Below are 26,166 nucleotides of genomic sequence, written 5' to 3'. Positions count from 1 at the left end.
CACTTTTATATTCCCACCAGTAATATATGAAGGATCCATTTTCACTGCGTCCTCACGAACATTTCAGTATGACCTAGTTTTGACTTCATTACCTCTAAAAAGACCCCATTTCCAAATAAAGTCACATTTATGGGTACCAAGAGTTAGGAGCTGTGCATACCTTTTTGAAGGATACAATTCCACCTGCAGCACCTGTCTTCACTTGTTTGGGTTATGGGTGGGTCTTGCTTCAGAGTGTTGCCTTCTGAGAAGAAGGTTTGAATTCATAACTGGATTATGCCTGACTTTCATTGTTCAATTTGGCCCCCAGGGATGAGTGAACACATTCATGTCATTTGAAGGGACATCAATGGGTCTTTCTGACCCCTACTCAAACCTCTAACATTTCCAAGATTTGATAATCATCAATATTCTCAAGAGACAGGAGGGCAAGGTGCTTCCTTATGCAGTTTTTCTAGGACTGGCCTTCCTACTGTCCCAGTACCGACGGGAAAGGAAAGCAGTGCAAGACAGAGGGATTGCCAGTCAGTTGAGGGAAGGGATGCTGTGTTATTTACTTCTGAACCCTCTTCAGAGTGTAGGTGGAGAGAGGTGCTTAGTAAGGTGTGTTGGTTGGATGAGTGGCTGAGGGCCAGGGCCAGGGTGCCCACAGAATGAGGAAGAGTCAAGGTTGGGATTATATGTGCCCCTCCCCCTTCCCAAACATTTGAGCTTTCATACATGGGTTTCCAGTATCTGGGCAGGGTTAACTCTGCTCTCTGCTGCCTTGCTGAAGGTCTGCTTCATTCCATTTCCATGTACGTGTGCTCCTAGTTAGCCAAACAGGGCAGAGATGTCAGGAAAATAGCAGGTCTGTTGTTTTGTCTAGCACCTTGAGCCCTGGAAGGCAGCCTCATTCAGGGTTCAAGAGGGCAGGGTTAGGCAGGCAGCTATTTGATCGCAGGCCCCCACTTATCAGCTATGTGGTCTTGACGTGTTACTTATTTCTCTCCACCTCTACTATCTATTAACTGGGCATAAGATGTTCTTTATATGAAGTTATTTTGAAGCATAATGTGTATATAGAACAATGCACGGATCGTAACTGCACAACCCCACAATGAGGAACAGAACATTATGAAGACTCCAGAAGGCCATTCTTGTCTTCTCCCAGTTATTACCTCACCCTACCTCCAGCTAAGAGTAATTTCTATCCAAATTTCTAATTTTATTTTTACTTGGTTTTGAACTTTATATGGATGAAAATATACAGAACATATCTTTTGCTTTGAGTTTCTCTTATGTAACACCATGTTTATGAGATTCATCTGTGTGAGTAGGTATAGTTGTAGTTTGTTAATTCTCCTTATTGGCTATTCTAATGTATAAACACCACAGTTTAATGTTTAACTACCCATTCAATTGTTGGACATTTGGGCTATTTCCAATTTTTGGACATTTGGCTTTCGTAAATAAAGCTGCTTTGAACATTCTTGCACAGTTTTTTGTGGGTGGGGACACCCAGTCATCTGGAAGTGGGATTGCTGAGTTACAGAATATATTTATCTCTCAGCTTTATAGAACGTTTGTAACATTTTAATGAATGTTATTAACCTCACAGTATAGTGTGGGTTAAATTAGGTTGTGGAAAATACTCAATAAGGCCCTTGGCAGACAAGTGTCTGTCAGTACGTGTTTAAAAGTGTAAATAAGGCACAACATTCTATTAAGTCTAAGTACCATCAGGGACTTAAACAATTTCCTATTGTTTGTTCATTTAGGTTGCTGTTATCGTGTTGTTTTTTTCTATCGTGATGCAATGAATGATTTTCTTTATGGCAGTTTTCTTCTTTCGAAAATTTACTTTGGTAGATTCTCAGGGAAGATTGAATGGAATCAAAGGATATATGACTGTAAGAACTGTCATTGTTAAAAAGGACTTTGAGGACTTGCTGAAAAGGGGAAAGCAAGGAAGAAAGTCTCTCCTACCATGGCTCAGGGGACTGAGATGTGAGGACAGGGGGCTTGTGGGTTTGAGGGAGGAGTGTCTACAGAGGATGATACGGTGACATAGAATGAAAGATAATTTTTATAAATGGTGGTATGCCTTAGGACAACTACATATTTAGTCCCTTATAAGGGAAATCGAATAGTTGGAAAAAACAATGGATAATAACCATTAAATGAAGAAAGAGAAACCACATGTGCAAAGATTCACTTTATTTATTCATTATCCTCCAATATTAGCATAATTAAAGCCAAGAAGGAGGAGGGGAATGAGGTGAAAGATGAGCTGGAGGACAGCAATAGGGGTAGGTCCCTTGAGGGAAAAGGGCCAGAGGCCAAAGGATGGGAGGGGGAGAGGCTAGGACTGAGGAGCAGGTGGTGGGCCTGGAGCGCTTCGCCCTCTAACACTCTCCTTTACGGAAGCTCTTCGTGAGGGGCGATCTCAAGCCTTGATGGGTGACCTCACAGGCGTAGACGTTGTGCCTCTGGTATTCTGTGCTGCTCAGCGTCAGGGTGCTGCTGAGGCTGTAGGTGTTGTCCTTGCTGTCCTGCTCTGTGATACTTTCAAGAATGTTATCCTTCGGCTGGACGACGTCATCCACCTTCCACTTCACATTGACATCTTTGGGATAGAAGCCATTCAGCATGCACACAAGAGAGGCAGTTCCAGATTTCACCTGCTCCTCAGATGGCTGGAAGATGAAGACGGATGGCGCAGCCACATCTCCTGAGGAAAGAAGCAAAGAGGATGGTGTTTAAAGAACAAAATTCTGCACTTGGGTGTGTTTTTTGAGATAATCACAGAGCATGTTAGGGACAGACAGAAAACAGCATGCTTATCTTGGATAATTATAGCAATGAGGCCAGGAAGCATATTTAAAATGGTGATTTTGAGTTTCTTCCTAGCTACCCTCTCTTCCTTAAGAAAGTTCTCAATTGTTTTTGGTGGAGCTCTCTGCAGCTGTTCCGAGGTCTCTGTATGCTTTTCTGCCCTTATTTTTCTTTCATTCAGCTGCCTCTTGCAGTAAACTCAATGCTTTAAGCAAAGAAAGGCCATGTCATCTGACCCCCTCAGAGTTTAGAAGTCAGAACAGGTCTGTAGAAGACCAGGCATTGGCTGAGTCAAGGAAAGTCTCTGTTTGCTTTTATTTCTCCTGTGCCTCTTCTAGGACTATGATTCGATAGCAAGCTCCCAGGGGTTACTCTGGCTGGGCTGAGCTAAAACCTCCCGGTAGAGCAGGCCCTGAGCCCGGCCTCTGTGCCTTGGTGATGCCAGCCTCTCCACCTTCTGACTGTGCCAGCAACTCTTTAAGCCCTCCCCAAGGCTTCAAGGCCTGTAACCATATGTGACAATTTTTAGCCATGCCAGGAGAGGTCAACTGTAATCTTGGCCACCTGCCTAAGAGGAAATGGCTAGCTTCACTTCTGACCCTCAGCAACTGCCAGATGGCCGCTTGGAAATCCCCCTCCACGGGGATTCCAGCCGTTGAGTGGGAGAGCAGCAGTTAAAATGAAAAATAAGAATCTTTTGCCAAGAGAAGTCAACAGATAGGGAGAATTCAACAGATACAAGGAATAGCTTTTTTTTTTTTTTTTTTTTAAGCTAAATTCACTGTTAGCCAAGCAGTTTAACATGAAAGACTGAATGAACTTTTATGTTTGATATTTTCTTGTCTTTTAACTTTTATTACTATTTTCTTTCCAGATAATTATATAAAATAACCATGGTAGTAAAATAATGTGATCATTAGAATACAGGCAGGGAAAAACATGCTGTGAAGATACTCCTACCTGGGTGAATTCTTGATAGCGTCACATTCTTCATCTGGCATTTAAACATTTAACAACTAATGTATTTGATATGAAAATTATTTCAAGATATCTCATTAGCTTTTAATAGAGTTTTAAAAGTCTTTAAAAGAGTTTTTAAAAAGCTCTAAAATCATTTTGAAATAGTTTAAGACAGTTAGATAGTTTTGAATCGTTGTAAACTAGCTTTAACAGAGCTTTTAAAGGTCCCTGAAATAGTCCAATTGTGTTGTTGCACACCAGAATAATCCTCCTTAAATATCACTTTTGCAATCAGCTGGGATAAACAATGGCAACACAATGACAAATCATTAAACTATTTTAGAGGTTATGAAATTAAAATATTCAGATTAAAATTTTCCTATCACAGAATTAAGGTACTGAAAAATATGTTTTTTATTAATCACATTGCTATAGGTTTAGATATTTTGTACAACTGAAACATAATCATACACGGGCAGTTACATTTTTGAAAATTAAAAACATGGTCCCAAAGATATCTTATTTTTAAATCAGTTAATATACCTTAATGGTATTTAATGCCATTTAATGCCAGATTCAGTCAAAGTGAATTGATCAAGCCCTGAGTGGCCAGGTTATGGGTGTGAATTTTACCCTGAAAGAATTACATATTTCTTTTTTTGGATTGAGCTTTTGTTATTTGAATACGTTTGATCAGAGGATATTGAAATAATTAAATAGCACTGAAAAAAAAAAGCTTTAAATTCTTTACAATCCCCTAATGGAAATTTTCACTAATGAGATATCATAATGAATGTGACTTTTCTTTCTGAAGTCTCTAATAAGTTAGTCTTTTCACTGGTTTTCCCAGCTTAGTGCCTATTAGATTTCTGTTCTCTTTCCGTTAGTGATACTATTTGTATCACTGTGCGTCAGGAAAGCTGCCTATGGCAGCGTTAATCCAGCAGATGCGGGGTGGCCGTGGCCGTTAGCGGCAAGGCGGCTGCCCCAGGAGCGCGGTGTCACGGCCACCAAAGCCATTCAATCATGAAAGACCGCGGCTTTGTCTACAGCTCGTGGTGCCGTGGCCTTCTTGGCGGAATAAAAATGTAGACAAGTACTAACAGGGGGTAATAAAAGAATATACTCTTTAAAATCTTTCTTATTTTTTTATGGACCCCTGATCATTTAAAAAAATGCAAGTATTTACTTTTTTTTTTTTTTTGCATTTAAATACTTTTCTTTGAGCTTTTGGGAATAACCACTTTTCCACCATTACAATACAAGATAATTTCATGTTTAATCTAATGTACAAATTGGAGTTTTAAAAAATGAGCTCTATCTGTGAAGCCCTTATTCATATAGAATGTGTCGTTTTGAGTTTATTCCTCATGCAGACTCTAAAAACGACATTGCTGCTGATTTTCAAGTAAATTGCCTCTTCTATATGGCAAATAGGTACACTTTACTTTTTCCTGATTTTTCTTAGGGCATGCTATTGATTTTTATAGTTGTCTGACAAAATAATTTATCAAACAAAAGGGAGAAAACAGACTAAGAAATATATTTTTCTACTTTTCTGTATTATACATAATCAGCAACAGCCAATACAATATTTGGCAAGAGTGAACAAAAATGAATTTACTTTTGCTCTGTAGAAATTCAAGTGTTCCTTTTTAGTTACACTATATATATATATATATATATATATATATATATATATATATAATTTTTTTTTTGCTTTGTGTCATTGAGTTTAGAACAATTTAATCTTTTTGTCTCCAAATCCATTTTTGAAGCTGAGTTTAACTTTGGCAATCCATGGTAAATCTGAAATGCCCTCAGTTACCCATCTTTACAAAACTCATATTTAAACCTCTAAAAGTCAATACTGACAATCAGACCTGAATTTCAGAAAGCAATAGCGAAAAATTACTTACGTTTAATCTCCATTCGGGTCCCTTGGCCGAAGGTGTTCCACAGTATTAGCTTAATTACTTCCCCCTCAACAAATTCTCTTTTTGACTTTAATATCACTAGCCTGACTGATGCAGAGAAAATCTTGCGATTTAGATGCCTCATTTAACTGACCAGCTCTTTGCTGTTCCTTAAGATGAACTGATTTTCAGACCCTTATCCATCTGACTTTTTGAAAGGATCTGGTACTCTTTGGAATTGACCTGAGCTAATCTCTCAAACATAAAAACTCCCCAAATTTACAACCTTATAAGAAAAAGCATTAGAAAAGTGCACTTACGTTTGATGTCCACCTTGGTGCCTTGGCCGAAAGTGATCCACAGTGCTGAATCTTACCCTCTCCCCTCAACGAAAACCTCCCTTGAAGCCAATCATGTGAGATAGGCTGCTCATTCAGAGAAAAATCTAGCTATTTATTTTCCATTTCCCCCATGAATCCAGTGATTTGTCTATTTGCTCAGCTTTTTAAGTTGATTTTCTAGTGCCCCGCTATTTACTTCTAGGTTTCCAGGTTTATTTAACCAAAATATCACAAAACTTGCACAAATGATTCAATGGCACCAAAATCTCACAAATAATTGAGACAGAGGTACTTACGTTTGATTTCCACTTTGGTCCCGGGGCCAAAAGTATGTCACAGTGATTCAACTTAACTTCTCCCCTTACAAAACCTCCCTAAAAGGTCAGCAAGCCTCCTTCCCTCAATGAAGTTATTTGGATTTAGAAATCTTAAAACTTAGCCACAAGCTAGCCTACTGTGGAACATTTTCCCCTCCTGTGTACTTAACCTGGGAATGAAGTTGTGTTAGATCCCTGACATCCAACTAATGAAAATCCACACAAAGAAACACAAAGCAATCCAATTAGACAGAAACAGTGAAGAATCAGCAGAAAAAAGTACTTACGTTTGATCTCCAGCTTGGTCCCTTGGCCGAAAGTGTACACACACTGGTTCCTCTTAACCTCCCTCCTATACAAAAACTACCTTTCTGACAATTGACCAAGGCTCTGTCCAGAACATGTTATGTTCCCCAGGACATTTTTGAAGCTACACCTAGACGAGTTATTCTCACCCAATGACCGAATCTTGCTTACTCTTCATAGAAAATGTACAATCAATTCTCGAGTTTGCCTACAGACTCCATCTCCACATTTTCCCTGAAGGATGTCACAGTCTGACTGCAGAGTCAGCTTACAGATCACTTCTTAGACACAGAGTACAGAACACACAGACAACCAAGGAAGGAAAGTTTAAATTCTACTCACGTTTGATTTCCAGCTTGGTCCCTGCACCGAACGTCCACCACAGTGAGAGCTCTCCATAGTCTTGTTGCACAAAAACCCTTCTCACCGAAGAGGAACAGAGCCCTGGGTTAGCTGCTGAAGTGCAACTCCCTTTTCTGGCAGGTGTGGAAGCCCTGGCTTCTCTGACATAGTGTATGTTTATTTTCTTCGGTGGGATCTAAAATTCAAGAGGAGAATATATTTATGTCTATGGCCTGATGGTTTCTTTCTTTAGCAATTTGCCACATCTGAACTGCTTATTATTTATTTATTTGTTAGAAAGTAAACTGAGTGTAAATTACAAAGAAAAACAAGCAATTAAAAAATGGCCACTTTTTTGTGCTTTCTTTTAGGGTGGTCTGGGGAGCCTTTGCAAAGGATAAACTTCATTTAGTGTAATTATGGAAATCATCAGCTTCTCAGTGAGTAATAATTAAAGTTTGCCTTACTGTTTTAACTTCTCCTTTCCTGCAATGTTATTTTGAAAAAGGTAGACTAAATATATATCAAATTAAGGCTCATAACTTTGAAATGCATTTTGAAATGTAGCTATGGATGACATATGAAACCAAAGTGAAGATTAATAGAGTAGAAACGTAGACTTTACTTGGTTGGTTTGTCTGTTGTCACAGCACATGTAGAGCTCAGCTCTTCCTGAGCTGAAACAGGTGCAGGCCGTCTTTGGAGCTGTCATGGAGTCCCAGTGTTCCGTAGTGGAACACATATGAGGTTCATAGTAACCTCATCAAGAACACTGAAGACCTTTTCAGCGTTTTCATTTGAGTCCAGCTCTCCATTTTTGCAGTCTTGTATCACTCTTAACTGTCCATCTCCACCCCTTCTATACATTACTCCCACCTCTCTCAACTCCTTACGGTTTTCCATGGCATCCAGCTTTCACAAACACTCCCTCTGCTTGGGAACACCTTTGTCCACCTGGATTGGTCTGTGAACTGCTAACTGTCTTTCAAGATTCAACTGAAGGGGGACCTTCTCTCAGATTATCCCTGAGCAGGTGACCTGAATTTACAGAGCACAGAGACGGGTCACTGGGCCTAGAATGCTTACTTATTTTTAATCTGCTTTCAGTTCTTTTCTATCCTACTAAATTATAAGCTATTGGGTGTTTTATTTGTCCTGTATTTGGGAGGCTCAGTCCAATATATTTATTTAGCAAATGCTTAACAAATGTTTTCAGAATGAATTAAAAAAACAATAAATAATTGAAAATCGATAATAGAGATGCATCATAGACTAAAGACTAATACTGACCGCTACAATAGTAAGTTTTACAACAGAAATCATGACTGTAATTCTGAAGATTAAAGATAGGTTTATTTGATTCTGTCACTTGCAGCTTTGCTAGTTGCCTTGCAGAATCAGCAATTGGTCTTAACAGAAGACGAGGGATGAGAGGGACCAAGTTAGAGGCGGAGAGAAAACATTGGCAAGTGAGATTTAAATGTGCTGACCTAGCTGACCAAGGGCATAGTTCTTTTTTTTTTTTTAAAGGGAATATAAAGTGATTTTCTCTGCAGACATACAAGCAATGCCAATCATAAAGGGTGACATTTATTGAGCACTTACTAAGTGCCAGACATTGTACATGGATCATCACATTTAATAATTCCCAAGACTCTATGAACTAGGAACTAATATTATCCCCTACTTTGTAGGTGCAAAAACTTGAGGGCAGAGAGGTCAAGGAACTGGCTTAAGGCAGTAAGTGGCAGAGCTGGGACCTAAACTCAGAGCCCATGTACTTAACTGCACCATACACAGATTATACTCCAGGAGTGAAGTTACCCAATGGAAGTAGCAAGCATGGCAGGGAATACTGGGTTGGGGGAAGGTAAAAGAAACTCCTTAGACTGGGATAAGTGTGCCCGAAGGTATGTATATAAAGACTATGCATGGAAATATTGTTTAAAATGTGAAAAACTGAAAAATAACTAAAATCCTCATTAATAGGAGTTTGGTTAAACTATGATAGAGCTTTACAATGTAGCACAAAGCAGACAATAAGAGGAAGATGTAGGTTTCTATATCAGGCGTCCCCAAACTTTTTACACAGGGGGTCAGTTCACCATCCCTCCATCCCTCAGACCATTGGAGGGCCGCCACATACTGTGCTCCTCTCACTGACCACCAATGAAAGAGGTGCCCCTTCCTGAAGTGCGGCGGGGGGCTGGATAAATGGCCTCAGGGGGCCGCATGTGGCCCGTGGGCCGTAGTTTGGGGACGCCTGTTCTATATAGTTATGTGGAAGGTGTTTGTGAAAATGCAGCTCACTGAAGAGTATGTGTGGTGAGATATCATGATTCCATCTAAATTGGTTATATTTGCATATAGATGCAGGCTGATTTTTAAAGGACACATAAATTGTTCTTGGTAGTTATCTCCTGGGACTGCAGAGGAGGAACAATGACACTTTCTCTTCCTATTCTTCTATAGATCAGAGATTATTGGATTTTAAAATGGTTATGTGAATATATTCATTTTATAGTTTTTAGAAATAATAAAACTACTATTTTGAAAAAAAAGTAAACTCTGCCATTGCTTAGTAGCATTCTCAATATTCCTGTGCAACGCATAAACATAACTTTTTAAATGATATGTACATATACGTGTGATTTTTCTTCATCCAGTACTTTTCTGTAGTCTTTAAATCAAGGCAAAAGCTTTCCTGATTTAGTGTAGGGGAGAGTCTTCTGCAAATCAAGGAGATGTAGGGGATAGAAACGGGAATGAAAAAGATGCGCCAGCTGTTGGAGGGATTTGTGTTCCTAAGTGAGCTAATTGGAAATCTAGTATGAACAGTGCAACCGCATAACTATCATAAAGCAGTATTTTTAACCAACCAAAGATGATTATCCTAAGTACCATTGTGGCAAAAACTATTTTACTGATCACATGCAGTGGTGATCTATAGGAATGATGGTTGTGATATTTGCTGTAACGTAAAATGAATCATGAGAAGTGTTTGAGATCCTTGGGATATGCGTGGTTCGTTTTTTGAAAGCAAATGGTGTCTCAGAAGCATCTGTGAGGCTCTTCCAGGATCTACCATTCTGCAAAGTATCTATGATGGACATCGATAAGCTTAATTTATTGAGGAAAGGCAAAGTGTCAGTAAGATGGTCTGAGAGATTCCTGGATTTCATGTATGAGTGATGGAAATACAATTTCTTGAGGAGCATTCCAACCAACTCATCACCGAAGCTGCTTTACATTGAACCCTCAGCAAAGTCAGATTATCAGAAAAAAAATTCTGAACTGCTGTGGAGGGGAGAAGAAGGAAAGGCATGGAGGGAGGGAGGCAAGGAGCAGAGAGAGAGAAAGGGAGAGAGAGAGAGCACGAGTATACATTTCAGTGCACATCTACAAATCATCTTGAACACTACTGATAAGCTATTTTAGCAATGTTCTTTAGGTGTAACATTTCAAGAAACATCCTTTTTCCTTTTTATTTGAGATAATTACCAGCCAATTTAGGAAGTTCCCCTCACATTATTAACATATAGTAAATCACCCAGTATGTCAGGGGACACAATGGCATAATATTGCCTTTTGCAAGGTTTGAGGGATGGCAGTTTCCCTACCTGACTTGGGAGTATCTGTAGCTGATATCCATCTTCAGGTCTGTGGTTCTTCCTCTCTATATATGTATTGGAGCTCAGCAGTCATGATGGAGTCCAGAGCAGGTGATTCTTTTTGCTTTAGCTTGATTCCTCCTTAAGATTGTAACTCTGTCATTTCTACATTTTTTTTTTTTTTTTGGTCAAATGTAAGCTGACATCCGACAAGGAGAGGAGGAAATTCTGTGGTTCACATCCAGTGGTGCTTAGAACCTGATTGGTTGTCATTCTTTCCGGAACTTGTCAGGAGTGGATATCTGTCCAGTATCCCTGAGAATCAAGGCTGCCCTGTTAGCCAGGAAGTAGGGAGACGGAGGAGGTCACCTGAGAAAGAGCTGCTTCTTTGCTGCATCAGGGTTATGTCTGTTTCCTCTCTTATTTGAAGACAGATGTGCTGGCAGAAGCAAAGTCCTCTGTCCAGCCATATGCAAATGTGTGGGCCATAAATATGAAAAGAGATTCTCTTCCCACTCTAGAAAATGTAGATGTTCATCTTGTTTCCAAGAGGACAGTAAGGCTGTGGGTATTTTTTGACTTCCTCCCTTGAGAGAAAGAGAAGAGATAGCAGCAATTGTGTAAGGGTTTACTAGCCTAGGAGGAATCCAGCCATCGAAATTTACATATTCTGTGCTGTGGTTTTTGTTTCATTTTGCAAGAGGAATGAGCCACTCAAGCTCTGCCTTAGGGTTCCCTGCCCTCCCTTTCTGCCTACTTGGCACCCAGTCCCTATGTTCTCTTCCCATATTAAGGTGTAGAAACTCATCATGGGCAACTACTGGGGTCAGAGTGGCTCTGGATGCAGTTGTGAAGTCAATGAGTTTGGGCTTGGTTCTTCAGACCCCCAAATGCCCTGATAATCCTGGCTGAGGCTAGACTTCCAAGTCTAAAAGGGAGGATAGGAGGCAGACAGCCCAACAGAAACAACAAATAAACAACAGATGGAAACAAGGAATAATGTGGATTTTTGAGTTCATTAGCATGTCTTCCACTCTTTCAAAACCTCCTTTGCAATGACAGAAGAAATAGAAAAACGATAATGAATTTACTTCATAGTTGGAGAATCATGAGAGGTCCTATTAGAAGGAAAATTTTGAAGTACACCGGAGATTTAAACCATGCCATTGAATTTATAGGGAAACTGGAATCTAGAAACTTAATCCATCGCAAAAATAGGAGGAGCTCTTGAAGCTGCCAGTTCTAGTTTTACCCACAGAGCCTCAGAAAAACCATACTTCAGTGTTATCAGGGGCCGGGAATGGGATGGGTGGGCAGTGGAGAGTGGAATAACACCTGGGTCATCTCTCTGCTGGTTAGACAGCTTGGCCCGCCTGCTTCAGGTAGTGGGAATAGTGATTGAAAGGAAAACGGGCCAGGTTAACAGGCATTCAATAGTGATGGGATTAAAAAAACCCTCCCATACCACTAGAAGGAAAAGAAATTGACAAAAAGAATAAACCAATCTAGCAAAATTCATGAAAAGTGAATAAAAAATCAAGAGACAAGCATAATAGATAAAAATACAAAATAAGTTTGAAGGACCAAGTTAAAATATACAGTCACAAACTATCATGAATGTTAAACTATCATGAGTGTTAAATTATTTCAAACTTTAAAATAATAAAGCAAAAAAGATGACTATCCTTCCAAGGACATTTGATTCACTAGAGAAACAGTTTGTTTGCTTTCTATTTATGACTGATTAAAAACTAGATTGCAAAAAGTTAGATGTTAATTTAGAGAAAATTTTATGAAAGTTTTTCTAATTTTATCTAGTAGAGAAGATAACCCCAATGCTTGTGGTTTTATTGCTCTGTAGGACATTAGCAAGTGGTGCATCTTACTTAGCAAACTTATTCCAACATTAGTAGTTGTGTGTATGTGTGTGTGTGTATACTTATACATATAGGTGTGTGCATATATGTGCATATGTATGTGTGTAGGTATATATGTATATATGTATATATTAGCAAATGATAAAGTTTAGACCATGGATAAGGAGGTACAGTATCATCTCCTTATCCATGGTTTTGCTTTCTGGGGTTTCACTTACCTGTAATCAACTGTAGTCTGAAAATATTAAATAGAAGATTCTAGAAATAAGAATTTACTCATTTTAAATTGTATACCTTAGTAGCCTGATGAAATCTCATGCCCTTCTGCTTCATCCCAGCTTGGGACTGAATTATCCCTTTGTCCAGAGGTTCCATGCTGTCTACACTTACCCTCCTATTTAGATGCTTAGTAGCCCTCTTGGTCATCAGATTGACTGTCATGATATCCTAGTGTTTGCATTCAAGTAACTTTTATTTTACTAAATCGTTCTGTTTTATTACAAGTTATTGTTGTTAATCTCTTACTATGACTTATAAATACATTTTATCATAGGTAAGTATGTATAGGAAGAAACAGCATATATAGGGCTGTGCACTACCATCCACTGGGAGGAGAATTTTGCTAAAGTTAGTACAGAGAAGACTGTCCAGAAGAAACAATTTTCTGGCTGGGAGCAGTGGCTCACTCCTGTAATCCAAGCACTTTGGGAGGCTAAGGCAGGAGGATCATGAGGTCAGGAGTTTGAGACCAGCCTGGTCAACATAGTGAAACCCCATCTCTACTAAAAATACAAAAAATTAGCCAAGCGTGGTGGCAGGCACCTGTAATCCCAGCTATTCGTGAGGCTGAGGCAGGAGAACTGCTTGAACCTGGGAGGTGGAGGTTGCAGTGAGCTGAGATCGTGACATTGCACTCCAGCCTGGGCGACAGTGCAAAATTCTGTCTCAAAAAAAAAAAAAAAAAAAAAAAAATTTCTATACTTGCCATCTTTTTTCTGTTTGATGTCCTCATATAAGTCTCAGTGTTACGATCTGTCTCCCCACCTCAATCATTGCCCTCTGTCTCTGGAAGGAAATTCCCCTTGGGCTGAGGCTAGTATGGTGCTAGACAGGAGAGATCCAGTACCCACTCTGGAAAATTTCATAAGATGTCCGGTTCTCTACCTTCTTCAGGGACCTTTTATCATATCTCATATGCCCATGGCATTTGTCACTGCCATCTGCACAACACTGAACTCCAGCAACATCAGCTGAGAAGAGAGAGAGAAAGAGAGAGAGAGAGAGAGAGAGAGAGAGAGAGAGAGAGAGTCATTTGTTGATTGAGACACAGAAATTATAATTTTTCCTAATTAAATTATATACCCAGGTAGCTGCAATATGATACAATTTCAAATACACATATTTATTAAATATGATTCAAAGAGCAATTATTGAGTACTTAGTATCAACGCACGATGTAAAATAAATGCAGAATTACTGGTGATTGTCATGTCTTTCTGTGGGACTCAACTCCCTTTGGTTGGAGGTGCTGTGTGGGAGTATATGAGCTCCAATCAGGTGGTCCTGAGGGAGCAAAATGCCACTGTTGGAGGTTAAATATGAAGGGAAATAGCAGTAGGCATCAGATAGGATAGAATGAAAATAAAAGTGCATATACTTCTAGTGTCTATTTTACAGATTCCATTTTTTTTTATTTTTACTAGGTCAAACTCTCAACTTGCAACTTGGAAATTCAGGTCATAGGATGCCTTGTTATTTATAAGGTATCCAGCAACAATGCGTGGAACAGAATTTTTTTTTTTTTTTTTTTTTTTTAGTGAACTTGTATTTTTTTTTATTATTGCATTTTAGGTTTTGGGGTACATGTGAAGAACTTGCAAGATTGTTGCATAGGTACACACATGGCAGTGTGATTTGCTGCCTTCCTTCCCCTCACCTATATCTGTCATTTCTCCCCATGCTATCTCTTCCCACCTCCCCACCCCCCCCCGTCTCTCCCCCATTTCCCCCCAACGGACCCCAGTGTGTGATGCTCCCCTCCCCGTGTCCATGTGTTCTCATTGTTCAACACCTGCCTATGAGTGAGAACATGTGGTGTTTGATTTTCTGGAACGGAATATTTAACTATTAAAAAACTTACATTAGATTGTTGCAAAAGTAATTGCCCTTCCTTCCTTCCTTCCCTCACTCCCTCACCCTCTTCTCTTTCTTTTCTTTCCCTCCTCCTCTCCCCTCCCCTCCCCTCCCCTCTTCTCTCTTCCCCTCCCCTCTCCTCTCTTTCCTTCCCTCCCCTCCCCTCCCCTCCCCTCCCCTCTTTCTTGTTGTGTTCCAGGACCATTTAGTGTTGTCTACAGCTCCCAGAAAAAGAATTCTGTCTTGAAGGATGGCCGGGGCAGGGGTACTACTCTCCCTGCTCTGTGCTCTAGTGGTGGGGTGGCTCAGCTCCAGCTGCCAGGCCACGTTTCCCAGGGGATGGCATTCTGTCTTCTCAACAAGAACAAAATAGGTGCTTAGTAAATTAAAGCTGCCTTCAGCTTTTAGTATATGTGTAATCATAAACATAAATTTGTTTAAAGCCCAAACTATTCTGATGTTCCCCCTGGCAAGCCAAACTTAAAATGTGTATTTGGACTTGAAATTCCCACTCAAGGGTGTTACTAGTTTCTTTATAGTTGTAGCTGCCTTTTGTTTTGTTTTTGAAAATTAAAAAAAAAAAAATACATAAGGGGCTTTTGCTTCCTGAAAGGTGGAGTAGAATTATTTTTTACCTATTTCTCTCAAGTAAAATAAAAATCCCGGACATTGTAGGTAAAGTAAACTTATGAAGACTCTGGAAGGTGGAGAGAAGAAGGCAGACCAGTTAGAAACACTGGGATCCTAGGAGCGATCCAGCAGTGCATTCCCCGGGGTTTCTTTTTGCCTCATCCATTCCAGACTTGGCTCTGGAGAAGCTGTCAACCCAGAAACACCAGCAGGCCTAGAAAAACAGAAAGCCCTAATAAAATCTGGCTCTCTCTGACCAAAGGACAAAGAAAGGGGGAGCCCAGGAAAACAATTGTTAGGCAATAACTGCTTGGCTCCATTCAAAATACCATGAGCGACATCCTAACTTCTCCTTCCTGAGTGAAATAAGACAAAGTCTGCTGGGATAGGTTTAAATGAGATCCAACATCTCATAATGCAATACTCCAAAGTCCAGATTTCAACTGAAAACCACACAACCCACCAGGTACCAGGAAAATCTCAACTTACAATGAGACAGTGAAGAGGTGCTAATACTTATATGACAGAGATGTTAGAATTATCTGACAAGAATGTTAAAGCTGCCATCATAAGAACACATCAAACTCAACAACATCATCAATGAGTAAGATCATAAATCAACATTGCTAGAACACTCCAACCAGCACCAACAGAATTCATATTCTTTTCAAGTGCCCATGGGACATATACCAGGATTGCCATATACTGGGCCATGTAAAAAACCTCAACAAATTTAATAGAAGTGAAATCACGTGACGTGTGTTCTCTGACCACTTGGAATCAAACTGGAAATTAATAATTTAAAAAATGGGAAAAATTTCACACCCTTGGAAATGAAACAACACACTTCTAAGCAATCCATGGAAGGTTTCAAGGACAATAAAAAATTATATACTGAATAGACTAAAATGGAAGATCAACATATTATAATGTAGAGGATACAGCAAAGGCCCACAGAAATGAAAACTTATTACAGAAAAATGAAGACTACATCAGCACAAAAACATGCATAATTCACAACGATTCATAGAAGTTTTACTTGTATTAACAAAAACTGGAATCAGTCAAAATGTCCTACAATAGATTAATGGTGAAACAAACTGTGGTACATCCATCCCATGGAATATTAGTATTAAAAAGTAGTGAGTTGGGCACAGTGGCTCACACTTAAAATCCCAGCATTTTGTGAAGTAGAGGTGGGAAAATTGCTTGACCTAGGAGTTTGGGACCAGCACGGGCAACAAAGTGAGACCATGTCTCTAAAAAATAAAAAAAAATTTAGCTGTGTGTTGTGTCCTGTGCCTGCAGCCCTAGCTACTTGGGAGGCTGAGGCAGGAGGATGCTTGCACCCAGAAGTTCGAGGCTACTGTGCGCTATGATCTCGACACTGCACTCCACCCTCTGTGACAGAGTGAGACTCTGTCTCTAAAAAGAATATATATAAAAAAATAGTGAGCTGTTGATACACACAAGTTGAATGGATCCGAGGGGTATTATGCTGAGTAAAAAGGTCACATATTGCATGATTCCATTTACATAACATTTTTGTGTTTTCAAAAATATTGCAAGGGGTTCTTCTTGGTTGCAGGGTGTATGCATTTTTCAATTTACAAATTGAAATTAGTGTATGAAGTTACATTCCTACACCTGCAATGATAGGCCCTCCGTGAAGTTTCCTCACTCTAAATCCTCTCCAATACTTGATATTATCAGGCTTTTTCATTTTTTTTGCCAGTCAAATGGGCAATACATTGTATTTCAAATTTTTGGTTTAAAATTGTTCTTTGTGTTTTCTGATCACTCCTGAGGTTGATCATTTAAACATGTTTATTGGCCATTAGGGTGAATTGTGTTGGGGTGTTGTGAATTGCCTGTTCTTAAGGTATGCCCACTTTTTTATTGAGTTGTTTATTATTATTTTCAAAAATTATTTCATAGAAGTTTCTAATCTTTCTCCCCCCTGTTATTCTTTAATAACAGAATCCCATTTTTTTTTTTTTTTTTACAAGGTAACGGTGTCCCAGCCAAAAATCTGACTGCCCTGCTTCTTCACAGTTAGGACTGATGAGACATAATCTGAGATTTGTTGTATATTTCTGGAAAAAATTTGCTTCATTGACAGAGGCACCACTGCTCATTTCTCCTTTGTGTTCTGTCTTCTTATGTCTGGAACTTGGCAGAAGTGCCATCTTGCAGGATGAAAGTAATAAACCAGAGTGGAGGAGCAGGCAGGGAAAGGACCCCGGTCCTGCAGGGGTCGTCTAGCTCTGAACCACCTGCCTCCAAGTCAGCATTGGTGAGAAAAATGTACCTCTTTATCTCATCAAGTTCCTGCAGTTAAATGTCAACTACATGTAGCTGAGTGAATACTGATGAATACTGAGTAATGAATACAGGTACAACTTTCTAATATTTTCTCTTAGAGTTCTGTGTTGAAGTTTATAAATAAGGTTAGTTTATACCTTTCTTTTTCATTTTCAGTCTTTGATTTTGAATTCAAGATAATTCCTATGGTGTGATTTATGTTTCTAAATAATGACATTTACCATCTTTCACTATTTCCTGAAATTAGAAAAAAAAATCGGTTGTTACTTATTTATTTATTTTTTTGGGGGTTTTGGTACAACTTAACCATATGTTTAACAGGACCTGGACTTTGATTTAAGCAAACTTAGGGTGAAAACAATTTGAAGACAATCAAGAAAACTTGAATAGGAAATGGATATTAGATATTAGGGAATTACTCTCAATTATGATAGGAATCATAATGAAATGGTGGTTATTTTTTAAAAGTCCTTGTCAGTTGGCAATGTATTAATGATTGGTTTAAAAATACTGCATGTGTCTGTGTGTGAGAGGGTGAGAGTACAGACAGCAATTGGTTGGGTGGTGGCAGTTGAGACGAGATTGGCATAATGTTAATTGGTGAAGCTTGGGGTTTATTACACTATTTGTGTATACTCGTAAATAGTTGAACATTTCTATGAGCATTAAAAATGAAATTAAAGTGGTCTAACGTTGCTGACTGTGACTGTCACACTCTGTCAGCAGATGGCAGTGTTGTATAAACCATGAGCATACATAGGCCTAATGGCTACATTGTGCTTGCTAAGTAACAAAAGCAACGATAAAATAGAAGGCAGGTCAGATTTTATTGCTTTTAGACAAACGGGCATGGTAAGATTTGTAGAGTAAAGAACACGCACAGAGTAATCATAAATTATTTTTTAAATTCCAAGTGATTTACTAAAGTCTTATAGAAAAGTCGGGTAGAAAAGCACATGACCCCCCTGTAAACCTGTATACTTATTACAACTATAAAATCATTTGGCCTCTCTCACGCTCTCTTTCTCAAACTTGCTTTATCTGCATTTTAAATCAGTATTTTCATACATATATATTTGCAAAACCTTATTGATTTTATTGATGAAAATGATTTGGAATTTGCTTTAAAAACTTGTATGGTAAACATAAATATTATTCTGTATTTCTTTTTACCCAGCTTTTAACTGGCATAGTTCAGTCTATGAAAAGAGCTCATATTTTAAAGGGTTTTCTAACTATGAAAACAGGCAACATTTCATAGACAATAAAATGTCTTTCAACTAATAATGCCATTGTATTTTAACGTAGGTTATGTACAATAATAGCTTTAAGAAGCAGTTGTAGAATTTGATATGTAGAAAATAATACAGACCCTATCTCTGGGCAAACCTACGATGGAATCATTTTTTGTGTGGTTGTGGACAAATTACTTATTCTTTCTGAACTCCTGTTTGTATATGTATATATTTTAAAGTCTATAATTTGGGCATCCTCATAAAGTAGTGAAGTCTGAAATCAGACAATGAATGTAGAGAGAGAGTTTTCCTTCTTGGCAGGAGAAAATGACTCTGAAATTTATGTCCAAGTTAGACTATTTCTATTTTGCCTCTTATTCCTAAAATATTTGGGTTTAATTTAAAATTTACAATGAAATTAAAAAAATAAAAATAGAAAATCGGACTGAGATAAAATAACAGTGGTAATCATAAATATCAAACTAGGGGTCTATTTTGATCTAAAAAAGAAAAGAAAAAAGATAATTTGGATGTCATAAAAATTAAACTGCTCTTCAAATGGCATATTAAGAAAATAAAAGGAGCCACTCATTGGGAGAACATATTCATAAAACACAAATGTGAGAAAGAAATCGTATGCAGAATATACAAAGAACTCTTACAGTCCTTAGTAATAACACCCCAATAAAAACTTGAACAAAAATTTGAATGGCTATTTCATCAGAGAAGGTATATAGTGAAGTCACAATATCAGGCTCGAGCAAGTGAAACGCTCATTCATTGCTGATGGGAGTGCAAAACAGCACTTTGGAAAACAGTTTGGCAGTTTCTTATCAACATACACTTACCTGATGACTCCGTAGTCCCCAAACTAGGCATTTACTCAAGTGAAATGAAACTCTAAGTTCACACAAAAACTTGTACTTAAATGTTTACAGCAACTTGATTCTTAGCAGCCAATAATTAGAAATGGCCAAATGTCTTTAAATTGGTAACTAGATAAACAATTTGTGGCATATCCATACAATGGAATACTACTCAGCAATAGAGAGTGAACTACTGATACATGAAATAGGGTGGAACTCAAATGCATTCTGCTAAGTGAACAAAACCACACTCAGAAGGCTTCACATTGCATGGCTCCATTTATATAACATCCAGAAAGAGGTAAACAATCAGATCAGAAAAAAACCAGTGGGCTGGGGGTGAAGGAAGAGACTCAAAGGAAATTTAAAGGATGATGGACCAGCTCTAAATCTTGAATGTGGTTGTGATTACATAGCTATGCATTTGCCAAAACTTATAGAAATATATATACACCAAAAAGTGGCTTTTATTGTAACTTATACCTCAGCAAACCTCACTTAAAATAACCAGTTTTTGATTGAACATAAGATCTGGTTCTGAGCTTCTTGGAAACTGATTTAAAAAAGATAATGTGTTAAGTTCCTTGGAAACTGATTTTAAAAAGATAATGTGTTAACTTTTGTCTAGGGGAAAAAAATTCTGGTTTCTAAATGTGACTGAATGTTATGCTGAATCAAAGTTGAAGACAATTTCTGTCTTGGGGCATTGTACAGGAGCTGCCCAATAGATAATATTGGGGGCATTTCATAGGAACTGCATTGGATAATATTCTCAGTAGTAATTTCATAGAAAATACAAAACAGACTTTTTAAAAACTTGTATAAATTGTGGTAGAGATGTAGTTTTGTTACATGGCTATATTGTGTAGTGGTGAAATCTGGGCTTTTAGTGTATCTGTCACCCAAATAATATACATTGTATCCATTTAGTATTTTCTCATCACTCAACCTCTTTCCACCCTTCCACCTAGTCTCAATCTCCAGTGTTTATCATTCCATATTCTATATCCATGTGTACACATTATTTAGCTCCCACTTATAAGTGAGAACATGTGACATTTGACCTTCTCTTTCTGAATTATGCACTTAAGATAATGGCCTCCAGTTTCAGCCACATTACTGCAAAACACATGGTTTCATTCTTTTCTTTATAGCTGAATAGGATTTCATTGTGATACATACACACACACACACCCCCCACATTTTCTTTATCCAATCATCTGTTGATGGACACTTGGGTTGATTCCATATCTTTGCTATTGTGAATAGTGTTGCAATAAACATGTGAGTGCAGATATCTTTTTGATATAATAATTTCCTTTCTTTTGGGTAGATATCAAGTAGTGATTGCTGAATTACATGGTAGTTTTATTTTTAGTTCTTTGAGAAATCTCTGTACTGTTTTCCATAGAAGTTGTACTAATTTACATTCCCACTAATAGTGTGTAAGCATTCCCTTTTCTCTGCATTTTTGCCAACATGTTATTTTTTGATGTTTTAATAGTAGCTACTCTGACTGCTATAAGATAATATTAGTTCCTCATCACTGGGGAGGCCTCACAATCGTGGCAGAAAGCAAAGCAGAAGCAAAGGCACGTCTTACATTGAGAGAGGCAAGAGAGTGTGTGCAGGGGAACTCCCTTTATAAAACATCAGATCTTGTAGGACTTATTCACTATCATGAGAAGAACACGGGATAAACCCACCTCCATGATTCAATTACCTCTTACTGAGTCCCTCCCATGATATGCGGGGATTATTACAATTTAAGGTGAGATTTGGATGGGAACACAGAGCCAAACCATATTATATAACTTCTTTTGAAAAATGTCTATTCATGTCATTTGCCCACTTTTTGGTGGGGTTATTATTATTTTGTTGTTGTTGAATTGTTTCTGTTCCTTCTAAATTCTGGATATTAGTTCCCTGCAGAATGCATAGTTAGCAAATATTTTCACCCATTCTGCAGATTGTCTATTCAGTCTATCGATTATTTCTCTTGCTGTTCAGAGCTTTCTAGTTTAATTAAGTCCTGTTTGTCTATTTTTGTTTTTGTGCTTGTGTTTTTGAGATCTTAATCCCGATTTCTTTGCCTAGATCAATGTCCAGAAGCATTTTTACAAAGTTTGCTTCTAGTATTTTTGTAGTTTCAGGTCTTTAATCCATCTTGAGTTGACTTTTGTATTTGGTGAAAGATAGGGGTCTAGTTTCATTCTTCGGCATATGGCAATTCAATTTCACCAGTACTGTCTATTGAAAAGGATCCATGTGACTATTTCTTTTATAAATGTTGACTGTGAATAGAGAGCCTCAGGTGGTAAAGCTGATGTGTGGCTTGGGAATCAGGTGGACTGTCCATCTGTGGTCTCAGAGGGTGGCCTCCTAGGCATCCACCTTGATAAATTTAGCATAGCTGAGGGCACATTTTTGGATTTGTGTGCTCATGAACCCTTGGATGCAGTTTCAGAGCTGAATAGATTCATTCTATTGCAAACCAACGTGTTGATTTATTCATCTGTGCCTAGAAATCTAACTATCCTGTAAACCTGATGACAGCATCCTCTGGCCAACGTGTTCCTTTCTAGTTAGACGCGTGGTGTGTTCAATGGAGCATCAACTTAGACACAGAATTAGAATCCTAACGCTGCATCTTATGAACCACATATGACACTAGGTAAATTACTTAACTGTCTCCAAGCCTCAAATTTCTCATCTGAAATGTAGAAATAATAACATTTCTCTTATAAAGTTGCTGTGAGGAGTACATAAAATACTGTCTATGAATTACTTATATATATGTCCCTGGGCATGTAAGTTCTTAGTAAGTACTTATTTTTATTGGTTAGATCCAGTTATAGGGGAAGCGAATTTACAGATACATGGTTCATTAGCAACAGATTTTCTGGATTATTGTCCTGCACACAGTAACCAGACTAATCTTTAAAAATCATAAACAAGAAACAAATCAAATTATTCCCCTGCTTAAACTCTCTGAGGGTTTCTTACACTCTCTGAGGGTTTCTTATTGCAATTAAAAACTCACTGCCGGCCGGGCGCGGTGGCTCACGCCTGTAATCCCAGCACTTTGGGAGGCTGAGGTGGGTGGATCACGAGGTCAAGAGATCGAGACCATCCTGGTCAACATGGTGAAACCCCGTCTCTACGAAAAATACAAAAAATTAGCTGGGCATGGTGGCACGTGCCTGTAATCCCAGCTACTCAGGAGGCTGAGGCAGGAGAATTGCCTGAACCCAGGAGGCGGAGGTTGCGGTGAGCCGAGATCGCGCCATTGCACTCCAGCCTGGGTAACAAGAGCGAAACTCCGCCTCAAAAAAATAAAAAAATAAAAAAATAAAAACTCACTGCCATGATCCCTAGGCCAGCATATGTGGTGTCCATCTTTGGCTGCTATGCATAGAATCTCCTGGAGAACTTTGGAAACTGCTGGTACCCAGATTGCTGCCTAGAGATTCTGAAAAGCCTGGTCCGTGTGGGGACTGGGCACTGAGACTTTCATGAGCTCTCTAAGTGGCTCCAGTGTGATCTTGCCCTGACCCCTCCCTCCTGTCTAACTGTTTCTTATTGGGCCTTTTCTCCTTCCCTGCTCCTATGACTGGGACCTCCCTTCTAATCTTTGCGCTGAGCTCTTCCTTCAGGACCTAAAGCCTCTTCATTACTGAGCCAGGTAGTACCATCCCTTCCATGTCAAGCTCACATTCCGTCTTCGTTATGACTCTGGCCCCTGGTCAGAACCGGGGGTTCTCTTTTCCTTCAGGAAGCTGGGGCTTGGAAGACTGGGACTTCACCATCAGTTTTTTGCTCCTGGTTGTAGTTGGAACCTCGTGCATTTTCATGTATGGATTACACTGTTTGCAGGACCCATCTGATCTTCACAGTGAAGAGGGAAGTCTTAGGTGTTCAAAATTCATGTTGCTTGTTATTGGAGCCCCTGATACATGGCTCAGACTATGGTGAGGCGCGTGAGGCATTGCCTTGGTCATAAAATTGAAGGAGGTTCCCCAACCTCAATAGTCAAGATAAAGAATATTTTAATGCAATATTTAAAAAATCAAAATTAATGCAAAAAAACCCTTGATGAAACAAATCAGAATTTAAGTCAATTCTGGGTCTATCTAGACTGCTTTATTTTATTATGTTTTTATTTATTTAATGATTATTATTATTTTTGAGATGGAAGTCTTGGTCTGTTGCCCAGGCTGGAGTGCACTGGGACAATCTTGGCTCACTGCAACATCTGCTTTCTGAGCTCAAGCAATTCTCCTGCCTCAGCCTCCCGAGTAGCTGGGATTACAAGTCCCTGCCACCACACCTGGCTGATTTTCTATTTTAGTAGGGATGAGGTTTCACCATGTTGGCCAGGCTGGTCTTGAATTTCTGACCCCAAGTGATCTACCCGCCTTGGCCTCCCAAAGTGCTGGGATTACAGGTGTGAGCCAACACGCTCAGCCAGTGACTGTTTTATATTTGTGGTTAAGGGGTATTCGAGGAACAATTTGAGTCTGTTCTGCTTCCTTGGGTTGTGTTTCTCAAACTGGCTTATGAGGATTTCCAGCGGTGTAAATTTTGTGATGAAAATATTTTATAGTAAAGCACACATGGCCATATTGTGGAAAGAAATGGCAAAATTTTATGAAATTTTAAAATAAATCAAGCTCAATCACTGGAGAGGCTGAGGCAAAAAGATCACTTGAGCCCGGGGGTTGGAGGTTACAGTAAGCCATGCATTCGAAAGCAGAACAGAATCAAATTATCCCTCGAATGAGCTACAGCCACAATATAAACGTCACTACTGATATCTCTTCATTTACGAGATAGATCCTGAATTGTCTCGCTCTGTCGCCCAGGCTGGAGTGCAATGTGAGACCCTGTGTCTAAAAGAAACAAATAAATACAAAAATAGATAAAAACAAAAATAAGGTGAAGACTTAGAAGGAGTGATTCACCAAATCTTTGAGAACGCAGACTCCTGAGGTACACACGTTTTCTTCTTTCTGCCACTAGGTGGAGGCAGTGGGGAGGGTTGAGAAACACTCACAAAGCTTGTAAGTAAAAACATCAGAGTGCCAGACAGTGGAGTTGCGATGAAGTGCAGAGTAGCTCCTGTGCTTTACTTGATCGCATATCAGAGGGGGGTGAACGAGAGGGAGACTTGAAACAATGGGACGAGCCCTAAGAATCAAGTCTGATGAACTTACATAAACGGCCTTGCACATAACTTTTCTGGCTGAACCTGCACTTTCCATACGTCAAATGCAAACGTTAGAGGAGATGTCGTGTGAGGTCCTTTCTAGCTTGTACAGTGTGAGTTATTTTAAAGGAGGAAAGCTGCCTAGAGCAATCGTCCTTGGAATTTGCAGTGCATAAACGTGACCAGCAGAGGGCAGCAGTGCCTACCCCTTTAAGGAGTAACATTTCCAATTTTCTACTGCCATGGTAGTTTTGATCCTACAAATGAGACAGTGTTTGAACCACTTAATAACGACCAACGCTAAAAGTAAATTTTCTTTTTATTAAACATTTTAATTTTGCATTTGTAAATGGAAAAGAAATTCTTATTGTGTTGGCTCTGGGACATCCCTTACTTGGTTCAACTCCTCCCTCCCTGACCACTCCTTCTCAGTCTCCTGTGCTGGTCTCATCTCATCTCTTCGACCTCTACCTGTTGGGTTACCTGCCAGGGCCCAGTCTGCTTTCATTGATTTAACTCATTGCCTAGTGACCTCGCCCTGCTTCCCACATTTGAATCTCTAGCCCAGACGATTTCCCTGAACTCCAGAATCACACACGTGGATCCGTCTGCCCACGGGATATTGCCAATTAGAGGTCTAGCGGGCGTCTCAAAAATCTAATATGCCCAGCTCTGCGTCCTGATTCCCGCCTGCTTTCCTCACCTCAGAAAATGTCTTTCTGAATTCTCTAGTTGCTCAGGTTCAAACACTTGCAATCACCCTCGATTTCACATTTCTCCCACGCCTCACATCCAATATGTTAATAAATTCTATTTTTTCTACATTGAAACACGACCAGAATCTGACACTTTTTACCACAGCTGCCACTGGGCCTCTTGACTGTTATCGAGAAAGGAGGTGTGTTCTGGTCTGTAAAGATTGTTAAAGGATGTTAAATTGGGACTTTTTGGGGGTATTTGTTTTGTAATATATCTTAAAGGCAAAGAATAATGTAATAGATACTGTGTCCTCTAATGGAATCCTTCTTTTTCTCCCTTCCTCCACTGCCTTTTTGGGGATGGTGGAAATATTGATGGTGGAAATATTGAAAGAAACAATTTTATTGCCGTTTACCAGATGCAGGAGGGTGTGGTGTGGTGGGCCTGGGAACTGTGTTTAAGCCTAGAACTTAAAAACAAGGGTCCCTGTGGAGCACAAACCCTAACAGGTCTTGGTGGGTAACAGAATGGATAAAAGAGAGCTCAGTCTGGCTATAAATCTTTTGACCAGTTTCCATCCGT

The 26,166-nt window shown here is 39.2% G+C and overlaps 1 gene segment (V, D, J or C); it reads right to left on the bottom strand.

The window, feature by feature from the left end:
• Positions 1 to 2,184: 2,184 nt before the first annotated feature.
• Positions 2,185 to 26,166, bottom strand: part of LOC101031654 (immunoglobulin kappa variable 2-30-like) — a 241,671-nt gene continuing 217,689 nt past the window's right edge. Inside the window, 2 exon segments of the V gene segment in view lie at positions 2,185 to 2,713; positions 7,000 to 7,034. Of these exon segments, the coding sequence occupies positions 2,388 to 2,713; positions 7,000 to 7,034 (361 nt within the window).

Source organism: Saimiri boliviensis, chromosome 1 (assembly GCF_048565385.1).
Source record: "Saimiri boliviensis isolate mSaiBol1 chromosome 1, mSaiBol1.pri, whole genome shotgun sequence".
Lineage (NCBI taxonomy): Eukaryota > Metazoa > Chordata > Mammalia > Primates > Cebidae > Saimiri > Saimiri boliviensis.
The sequence above is the reverse complement of the archived record's forward strand: the minus strand, read 5'-3'. Positions and strand labels throughout refer to the sequence as shown.